Source organism: Thermobia domestica, chromosome 16 (genome assembly GCF_964235325.1).
Source record: "Thermobia domestica chromosome 16, izTheDome1.hap1.1, whole genome shotgun sequence".
NCBI classification, from domain to species: Eukaryota; Metazoa; Arthropoda; class Insecta; order Zygentoma; family Lepismatidae; genus Thermobia; species Thermobia domestica.
Window position 1 is genome coordinate 70986411 of NC_137469.1, and position 11452 is coordinate 70997862.

The following is an 11452-nucleotide window of genomic DNA, read 5'->3' on the forward strand; positions in this document are numbered from 1 at the left end:
CTTCTGTCTGTGGTGAGCTGTACAAATATTCCAACTTCTCTCCCTTGGTAGGCTGTGGCTGGTTGCAGTGTAACATTGCCTGGCAGAGTAGTGTAGGATCTATATTTTATTTTAAAATAGTTTTTGTTTAATGGTGTGCATTTGGTGGGATTGGAAGGGCATCCTCCATTTTGAAGAAATGGTGAGAAAAAAACATCGAAGTAGGAGCGAAAGCATTTAGGGTTCTATAAAAAGAACAGGTGTGGTTCAAACAAAAACGTCGCGGTGGTAGTTACCAGTGAAGAATTGGTGCTTTGCCTCGTATCATTTATTTCACACTTTTTTCGTTTTTCACACTTTTTTTCCACGTGGAAACTTATCGTCATGCTTTCTTTTCTCCTATAGTTGCTAAAATAGCAGTAATTTTTCATAATAGTTATTAAGTCCAACTGCCAAAGTTAATACAAATTCCTTGCCACTAATGAAGTGCCCATTGAACCAATCGTTTGATATATTTCTCCCCAAATCATCATCTAAAATGAAGAAGGCGTGTAATGACATCATAACTTTATGAACGTTGAATAACCCTTCGGTAACTCCTTTCCTTTCAAATTCCATTTTTTATTGTTCTTTCTCTCTTCTAAGTGAAATTTCGGTTCCTTTCTATGGAAGAAAATTTTCTGCAAATCATTGCTCTCTCCGCCTCCCCGCGTACCCAACCAGCGACCAAAATACGCTAGTCGTCGCCCGGGGCAAAAACTCGTCTTAGCGCCCCCTGACCAACCAAACCAAAACATTGTCCCAAATATTTACCCCAATTTTGCGCCCTCCCAATCCGGCGCCCGGGGCACAAGTCCCGTTTTTTCCCCTAGTTACGTCACTGTACCCAACAGAAAAAGAGCTGCGAATAGACGAGTGCATTCTCACATACCAAAATAAAGATGAATCTATTTTGCGGGATCGATTCTCTACGGGAGAATGACGACTGATTTTTCTAGAATTTCTATTATTTCTACTTTTTGTTTGTGCTTACCTATTTTCTTCGCATAGGGAAAATAGAGTAGTGGAATATATTTTACCCTTGAGAAAGAAATTTTTACAGTTTTTACAAGCTCCACACATTTTGTGGTTCTATTGTGGCTTTTATTTTTTCAGTTGTCCTTTTCTGGTTATCTCCTCTATGTCAAATGCTAATTTTTCCGAAAGGAAGATCACCTCAAAAGAATTAGTGGATTTTTCTTTTCCGAGAGAACTTGGCTAAGAGAGCTGCTAACTTAAAATAATAATAAATTTCACAGTTCAATAGTATTAAAAAGTGAAAATATGAAACAAAAAGTGTTTATTGTGTACTTGGAAACTAAAATAAATAAATCAGTGTAAATAAATAAATAAATAATTAAGTGAACATATAATTAGGGTTGTGCATGACGATAAATCTTAATTAAGGTGTTGTGTAGTAACGAAATATGTTACAAAATATTGTTTTGAAAAAATCGGGACAATATTTTGTGTTCTCAAAATGACACAATCCCGATTAATCGTGACATATGGTCACCTTATTTCACCCAAATATCCATGATCTCAAATATTGTTCTTTTACATCTCTTAAGTCTTCATTTTTGTAAATTATTTCCATGAAATCATTATATAAATTTCGATTGAACATACAAAAATTAGACCCTTTTTCAGGCCACCCTGTTGATTGTTTCAAAGCAAAGACATGTAGCGTTATTTCCAGAGTCACTGAAACTTTATTCACTTAATTTAGCACCACCAGTGCCGATGAAACTCTTTAGTGACAAGAACTTCTTGTTAGTTGGATAATGTGAGCTAAGCCACCAGCTTCCAGTCATTATTTTCTGGCTTTCCAGATCGGAGTTCGCTACTTCTTAGTCCAAGTAGTCCCATAATTTCCTCTCGATTGGATCAACACTGCTCCGGAATAAAACTTGAGATTAGGCACATTAAATTCGTATCAAATATTCTCATGAATACGTATGTAATATGTAATGCACACAAAATAACGTAATCCAAACTCCAAGCAAAAGTTTATTTAGCACTCTTGCTCTTCTCCAGTTACAGTCTGTGGTTCGATCTCCGTCCAAGTGAATATGTGGTGGACATGATGTCTGTGGTGGGTTTTTTCGTTTCCTGCCATGTTCTCACTCCACCAATTCTTGTGTCGTCACACATTGCCTTAATTATCCTCTCCTTTAGCCTAACGGATGTAATCGTGGAACGTTAAACTGAAAGATTTCTTTCTTTCCTCCAGTTACAGACTTCGTTGAAAATAAACGCCGTGACAAACATCTTGGCATTTGAAGGCGGTGCTCCAAGTTCCCTTTAAATGCTGCTAGCAAATAAGAGGCCACCGGTATTGCCATGTTTATTTTGTACACATCCATGTCTATCCCCTGTCACCTGATCACGCTGTAGTTTGTCAGCTTAGCTATAGCCACACCCCTTTACCACTTGACAACGTCGCGCCAGAACTTGCATTTTATTCGTTTAGCTGAAATGCGAAGATGTTTGTCATAGGCTTTTAGTTTTTCTTAATATTCTTTTAACAGAGCACTTTTACACGTGTTCTTTCTTTTAGGGGGTGATGAATTAGGATTTTCCTTTCGAAATTCAAATTTAAACGGAAATACATCTCTCAAGTCTTCATTTCTGTAAATTATTTCCATGAAATCACTATAGAAATCCATCTCGCTTTTCTCAAAATAACTTAGGAAACTATTTACTGTATTGCTTAGGGGGATGAAGAATTGACAACAAATAAAGTGAGAGAACAGTAGTGGAGTGCTCACCTCTGTTGCAAGAAATGCATGATTCGATCCCATGACAATGCTATTACCCTATGAGAGCTCGATGGTAGAAATTGTCTGTGATTTATCTCTCACATTCTAATTCCACTAATTCTTTCAAAATCGCTCGCTTTTATTAATTATCCGCCTCACTCCTTTAGCCTAAAGGGCATGGTCGTGGGACTTAAAACTGAAGATCCAATTTTATTCATAACCAAGGAAATGGATCATTTCATATATATAAGATAGGTGATCTTTGGATGCGGTGTGGGTTCTGTTCTTTTTAATAGTTTGTTGTTTTTCTTTCTGGCCTTACGAAATCGACGACAGAAATAATTTACTCGACAAGTAAATAATATCACTGTTAATTAGCTGTATTGAAAATGCGACGGTCTTATTACTTGTATGTTCAACGGATATATGATCCCATAATTTAAATATAAATAAAACTGCATTCAAAGTGATGAGAATTTCTTGTTGATTTCAAATATAATGACACGAAATGCTTCTGTTCATAAAGTAAAGAAAAAAAAAGTAAAAATAAAGTAACTTCTACCACTTTTAAAGTTTGCAACATATGGTGCCCCCTCATTTCTTCGGAATTTGTTACCGAAACCTTCGATTTTATGGATTTAATTCTGGGTTGAACGTAGCATTGTGTCCCTTAAAACTGAAATGACGAGATAAACCTTTAGGGAACACTGTGTTTCAAGTTGAGCAACACAAGTTACACAGACAATAAATAGGATTCCCTTAGCATCCTTGTACAGTCAGCGACAAAAGTTCTTTCCGTTTGATAAGATTTATTTTGGGAGTAACGGTGTAACGTACTACACCGTTTCACCGAGTTTCAAGATTGGAACATACAGAAAAAAATACATTCTATATAATTTATATTCTAAAAACTGTACTCAAATTTTCTTTCTATTTTGAAGTTATTTATGAAACTAATTTCTAGGGATTCACACGAAACAAGATTTGAGACTGTCTCGTCTCGAAAATATGCTGTAAAATGTGATGTCTCGACTCGAATTTTGTCAGGAAAATTGTCTCGTCTCGTCTCGTGCATATCCCTACTAATTTTATCAAACGGAAAGAACTTTTGTCACTAACTGCAAGCAGATAAGACAATAACACTTCGAATATCAATCAACATGACCAGCTATGGATCGAACGCAAAACTCACTGCATATTGTGAAGTGTCTTTCATAATTCTAGAATCTGCTTCAGGAAGGTAAAGCTGGTAATTGAACAGTCATCAAATGGACAGACAAGACTCAACTTACTACACACAAGTTTCTTTACGGGAAAATCCTTCAGTTATTCATGTCTATACTAATAGAATGTCACTTTCCAAACCAGGATTATCCATGTATCGTTTCAAGATGAGAAACAGCATCAAACTCTTGTCTCATAGCCAACACTGTTCCAAACACTGGCGGACGTCTTTTCCATCAATGTAGCTGATCTTGATAAAAATTTTGAAATTATCACAACAAAATGTAAAGTAGTGAATTACATTGAAGCATTATTAAGTAAAAAAAAAAAAAAAAAAAAAAAAAAAAGTTTTCCACTGCTGCATAAAACAAGACGCATCAAAATCTCTCTTCTGATTAAATGGATAGCATACTTTGGTGGGGAAGACCTGAGTTCGATTTCCACTGAAAGTTCAAGTGGTCTGGATCTCACATCAAACTGCAAGTCCACGTCTCACGTAGCGTTGCTGCTGCAAAGGGCCGTTAAACTCCAAATCAAACAAAGTTAAAAGACGTCAAATTACATGTCTGCAACTGGCACAATTAATACAAATTTTCATGTGACTAGTAAAACATTTTTCAGAGCGCAATTTCCTGCTCTTCTGCAGATGAACTTTATACAGAGTAACCCAAAAGTAGGTATACACCCCTGCACTGATCAAGTATAACATTCTAGCTTATAGGTTTCTTTCCTTCGCTACTCCGAGCTTAAGATATACGTAAAAACACATCAAGAACAAATAATAAAGAAACTAAGTCTACCTGATAAGAAATGATATAAAAAGCAATGAGTTGATCAGTACGGGACTGTATACCTACTTTTGGGTCACTCTGTATAATAAAGTTGCGCATTGTACAGAACACGCCAGATAAGATAACGAAGATTCAATTTCAGCTCAGGATTATAAAACAAAGACAACGAATTTGTAATGAAATTTCTATTTTCTAAATATTCTCTTTGATCTATACATACAAGTATCTAAAATAACAACGCGTTTACAACATGGAATAACAACAATGATAAATGCGTGTGCTGGTGGTAATACAAGCACTTACTTGGTAGTATTTATATAAGAATGCACTAAAAGAACCATCGAATAACCACAATGAATCGATGTTCAACAATCTCATCACTCACCAAAGTCCATCTAATTACTTCTCAGGTGCAATAACAACAATAATTAAAAAAAAAATGCTCTTCTGGTCATCTGTGTCACAGATATCTCCTCACTACACATAATCACACTGGTGCATCAACGTTCATTCTTCCCTTTTTTTATTAAAAAAAAGTAACACTTGCTCAACAAGGTTGCACTGCATTGAAGCAAACCAGATTGGGGGAGAAACGAAGTCCCTTTCACTGGAACAAAAGTGATGGAATTCTTTTACAGAGCTGCATTAAAATCGCAGAAACAGCTGCTGCCAACTCAGCTCACCATTGAAACCATACACCTGGCACTTAAGATCAGGGCAAATTGGGGTGCTGGGTTGAATTTCCATCTGCCATAACAAATGCTGGCTGATTCCCTTCCCCTGCGAAGCGTTGGGAAATCTCAAATTCAATAAAATGCCAACCACGGCAATCAAATCTGGAAAGACACAAAATAAAATTCCCATAAGTCTAACAATTCCTCGATCATTTTGTTTAATCACACATTATTGTCAGCATAAACAATTATATATTATTACAAATGCCAATCTCCAATAAAATATTCCTCTATAATAATAATAATGCTCTTTTGGTTATCCATAACAGCTATTCACACATCTTTTTACATCTGCAATTCAGAGTCGGTTCGTGAGGTAAGTCACAGTGGTGAAAAATGAAGTTTTATAGCTTGAAACTAAAGAAACAAAGGTTATTTAATGTATTAATTGTTGGATATTAATTGTTAATATTTAATGTATTAAATATATATAAAGTTTTTCTCTCTTAGCTTCAAGAGAGAAAAAGCAATTTTACCATCACGAGCCGCTCTTATTTGGATACTTTACAAACAATGATTCAATAATAACAATTGTTTCAGAAATATGGTACAAAATCCTTCTGCCAACCTATGCAATAGATCAGAGACTTTGGTCACTATGTGGAATTGGGCACCCATCGCTAAACTTCAAATATTTGATCGCCAACTAGAAATTTCGCGCGCCCTGTGATACATATTAGCATGAGACTGAATTTTCCCGAGGGTTCTCTCCCGACCTGCCAGTTGCTTATTCCATCAAACTTATGATAATTCTCTTGAAATAATATAAGAATTAATTTCAGTATTTTATTTATGCTTGTAATCAAAGAGGAAACTACGCTATGTTTGTTACGAATCAAAGTACTAAAAGATTTCATATATGATTTATTAATGAACTGTTTATTAACGGTGTTGAACATTAAAAAAAAAAATATATATATATATATATCCCATTGATTTATATAGGGATAACAGAATTTTATCCTTTGAAATGAACTGGAATTTTAAAGATATGGTTTTACTGATTTCTTCTGCAAGTATAGTCAAATGACCTTTGTATTTCCAAATTAATGTGCATCACATGTAAAGTTAATACTACTCAAAGTTAATTTGGTTAAATATTAATAAATTCCACAAAGTAAGAGACAATTAAATAGATTTGAGAACAAATCAGTACAATCAACAGAAAAAAAAATCCTTTCCCAATATATATCAATGTACAAATCAATATACTGGAAAACAAAGATGGCGCGGATACTTAACGCCGTTAAGAAGGAAGAAAAGAAAGGCGACCTAGAGTGATCCTTGTAGTATTTCATACACGCTAAATACTCAAGATTTAACCATCCAATTCTATTTAGGCCTATTAACTAATAAAAAAAGTATCAATTTAAATGACACTTTTCGTTTCAACATGAACTCTCAATTATCGTTTTACTGTCTTGCATCTATAAGTGGTCAATAATAATAATAATAATATAGTAATAATATAATGTTCCATGCTTAGGCCTTAGCATAAATCTGTACTGACACGCACCTGTTCAAAAAATTGAGTGCTGCGCAGGGCATTTACTTCACAGGTAATTCAATCACTGGGTCAAAGTGCATGGCTTCTGACTGATCACAATATTTCAGGAGGTTCTCCTCGCTCTCAGCTGGCTGCTTGTTTGTCCAGGGCTCTTGGATCAGGATACAGCTGAAATCCTTTGCCTTTGCACTGCCAGACAGACCAAGGATCTCGGCAACCTTCTCCGCGCAGTCAACCTACAAATACACAAGAACAAAAATATGCTTAGTTTGTTGTTAAGCATATAATGCAATTTATAAATAGAAATATTGTTAGGTGACTACTACATGATCATTACTAAAATTACAATTTACTCCAATCGTATTACCACGATATTCTCGTTAAAAATCAAATATAACACTAGAATAAATAAATGTTTGATATTTATTGTTAGTGTTGAAGCACGTTACTTTAATATAGATAATGTTGCAATGTTAATCGTTTTAGGATGGATAGTCATTTAAGAATGAAATTATGACAATGAATTTGTCACTAATTCTTTGTAATTTAAATAAAAAATATTTTACAAAAAACATTTTATAATTCAAAAGCACTCAAATATGCTATTATATATAGTCAAAGAAAATTTACGGTTATTATAAAGATTGCCTACTGATAAGAACTGATAAATACCAGTTAATTCGTTATGTAACTAATATTCAGCGAACGTTTCAACTCAAGGCTTTTTTTTTTTTTCTTAACGTTTAATCAATGAATAGGCAAAAAGGATTTAATCTCAACTATCAGGATAATTACAAAGCAATTATTAATATCAATAATTAAATAACAAAACAATATACTGTTTACTAAATATGAAATATACTGACTTTACGAAAGCTTATAATTCTCTTTTAGTTGTATGGTACAGATTATATGAAGTTACAAACCATTCTTCTGATTTGGCAACACTACTAATCCATTGATTTCCCAAAAAAGCGTACTGAATTTTAATTCTTATTTACTGACTCACTAAGTTAAAATCAGAAGCTAATACATAATGCATTCTCACAGTTCCTTGTCACCGAAAATTACGTTGTAAACGTTATATACATTATCTTATCTTGCAATAATTCTATGTACGTTGGCTTGTAAATATCGCTGTGAGAATTATGTATCCTGAAACTTTTTTTTCGGCCATAAGTGTACGCACAGATTTTAAATGAAAAGGCAACATAGTTGAGATGTTTTCACATCTTTTAAGCAAAGCACTATTCCAAACTTAGGTAACAGATCAGCAATTATCACAAGTTTATCCCTACCCAAAGCCCTGCACAGGCTTTTATGGCCGCAATTATTGTACTCTATCAAAACTTGCATTTATTTGTTGTTTCAGAGTAAAATTACTGTCAAGTGTTTAAAGCAACCTACCTTGATCATGCGAATGTAATTCTCGTAGCAAAATGCTTCCAGAAGAACGTACTGGATGTGTAGGCCAATGTCATCAAGGTGATTTTGTGGTAGAACACAAAAGCGTATCTTTTCTGGTTCAACTTCCAGCGTCTCGATGGCAGGAAATATACCACACACTAGTCGGTTCTCCTGTTGGGCCCTCTTCATAACGTGGGCAACTGTCTTGCCAATATTGGCAGCATTTCTGTAAACAACAGGGAAAGAAAGCCCTTTCATAAAATGGTCTTTAGTATAACCATAGTTTGATACATAAACAAAATTGTCAGTATACCTAAAACAGGTGATAATTCTTCATTACGAATGACCCTGACAAAAACTAGTTTTAGTCACCTGACCCCTAGTGGTGGGTCTTGAGGAAAGCCATTTCAGTAAAGAAAAATATCGTTACAAGCTGTGGGAAGAAAGTTTCAGACAATAATAGAAAATTATATAGGCCAATTAGCATACCAGGATAAGCTTTAATTCCACAGTTCGTAACGATAAAATTTAAATGATTACCGATGGGACTTGCCTCAAGAGACGCCATTGGGTGTCATATCTCGAAAGACTAGGCCTACAAGGTAACGGACTACACTATATAGCTCCAAATTTCAACATAATTTTATCACCTAACGAAAAAAAGATTTTTTTTTTTTTAAATATAAAATTTGACAGCCCCATTAAATATTGGGAAGATTCACGGCTCGAATATTGTTCTGATGAACTTTTGATTCCGAACAATAACTGATGTATTGTTGTTGAAGTGCACCCGAGGTTATTAAAATACTGTAAGAATACAGTATTATACAAAATTGCCGAAATAAACTGGAAATAGGGAAAGGAATAATAAGTAACGAAAAATAAAAATAATTGCAAAAATCTCCAACATTTAATATAATAATCTTATTTCTTTTTAAATATTTTTGTAATTATAAAAATTTTGCTTAGATCTTCAAATACTGCTTACACCTTCTCCATAATTAATGGAATGTGAACAGTTCAACATCCGATTCAGTACTGATCTTCTTACATCAGAACTTTGCATAAATATACCAGTCATCTCGAGCAAGTTTTTGCATGCCGGCTTCCCTTACTACAAGACCAGCTGCGAAGCACGTGACTACATGCCAGCCTAGGTCTCTCAATGCATCATGTTGCGCAATCAATATCTGAGCGGGATTCCAGTGTTATAAAAGATTCTCGGTTCTCGGAAGACAGAAACTGCGATTAACCCGTGTAACGATTAATAAATTGGCTAATTAACTTACATAAGTACTACACAAATTGTCAGAATATTCCAATCTTCCTTTTTTTTTTTTTTTTTTTAAGCTTAATAACATGTACGAACTTGCTCTTGATCTCTCTAACATAAATAGCTACACTTGAAAACAACCCAATGCCGAGAAATCTAATCGCAGTATGGGCCTACATATTTAGTATTATAGTTGAATCATAGTAGTAAATTTTCAGGAATTATCTAATTACAAAGACGATCCTTAAAATTAAAAAAAAAAGAAAAAGAAAAAAGAAAAAGAAAAATCAGCTTTCATGGAACACCCAAATATTTCTAAAACGGGATTATTATATTAACAGATTATTTATTGTTTGAGTGATATTATTTTGAAGTTTCAAACAATGATAAAAGGAATGGAGGGGGGGGGGGATCGAGAAATATTGCTTGGAGTCTAGGAACTGGAAAGACTTCTGATAAAATTTAATAATTAAACTAAATAGAATTGATGACAGACACGCCGTTTACTTTGAATAAAAACAATTTCCACAAGGAAATAAGTTTTAACTAAAACATATTCGTTTAGAAATAATGATGAACATTTAAACTAACACAAACATTGCCGAAAAATAAATATTACACAACTGTTCGCAGTGAGAACAGAGATAGGTATTTAAAATCAACACATAATAATAAGTGTGCTATTTCAAGACTTCTCCCCCCCCCCCCATTTGTCATTCTAATACGTATATTTCAACGATTTAAGCATTTCAATAAATAAATTAGGAATATTGAAATTCTAGCATCCCTACTGTTGTGAAATATAACACAAATTATACGTATGACCTACATACCAAATTACATCAGACTGACCTTACTGCTTGCTTTCACTATAACGTACCTATTACGTTTCCCGAAAACTTTATATAAGTATTGAAAAAAGATATAAGCTATAGGCCTATATAGTTTTCTGTACACATATGAGCAAGTTCACTATGAAAGAAGATTCGATTCTAACCTGATTTAAAAGGGAACTGAACGTTAACTATCGATGTCAAGCACGTATTGCATAACCTAACATATGACCAAATCATAACAAATCAATTTTTAAAAGAATGGTAAAAAAAAACAATGTTTGTTTACACTTACCTCTCTGCTTGGTTCTTCATGGTGGTGGTGGTTTCTACGTCCTCAAAGGTCATTGTAGTGTTATGTTTATCAACAAAATGCACTTTTTTACAAAACACTGTTAAAACGTTGTGAATACAAAATATTAACACTTGTCAGCTTTTATCACTGCTAAATCACAATCACAACTCAACTTCTCTACTTTCACCAGCCAACTGTTGTCCGCAAACACGAGACGGTGTCTTTTCATAACCACTCTCACTCCCACTGTGCGCGCGCAGACTCTGGCTCACATATCAAGATTGCCAACTCATTACCGTTTATCTGTTTTTCATGAAAATATTTCCATTCAGAAATATCTTGTAACGTTCCACACACGTAAGTAATACGTATATACTGTACTCATTATTCAATTTGAGGTTAATGTAATTTTACTGTCTAATTTTAATACTATATAATTCCGAACATAATAATAATTCTGGCTGAAATAAGACTATTCGTAACATCTTGTTTTTAACTTAATTATTGTCGTTGCAACGCGACTATATGGCATGTGTCAACATGTGCTTGCTTATAAATGGGATTTTAAAATTTTCGTCCCACGGTTATGCATGCTAGGTTAAAGGAGA

At 34.1% G+C, this 11452-nt stretch overlaps 1 protein-coding gene across 1 annotated transcript; it reads right to left on the reverse strand.

Moving 5' to 3' along the window:
- Positions 1-4965: 4965 nt before the first annotated feature.
- On the reverse strand, positions 4966-11080 carry LOC145673145 (growth arrest and DNA damage-inducible protein GADD45 gamma-like). The gene is made up of 4 exons (XM_081742566.1): positions 10845-11080; positions 8444-8669; positions 7046-7272; positions 4966-5631 (listed from the first exon to the last, which is right to left on the reverse strand). Exons 1-3 carry the CDS (start codon positions 10895-10897, stop codon positions 7078-7080), a joined length of 474 nt encoding a protein of 157 aa, XP_081598692.1. The 5' UTR covers positions 10898-11080; the 3' UTR covers positions 4966-5631; positions 7046-7077.
- Positions 11081-11452: the final 372 nt, after the last annotated feature.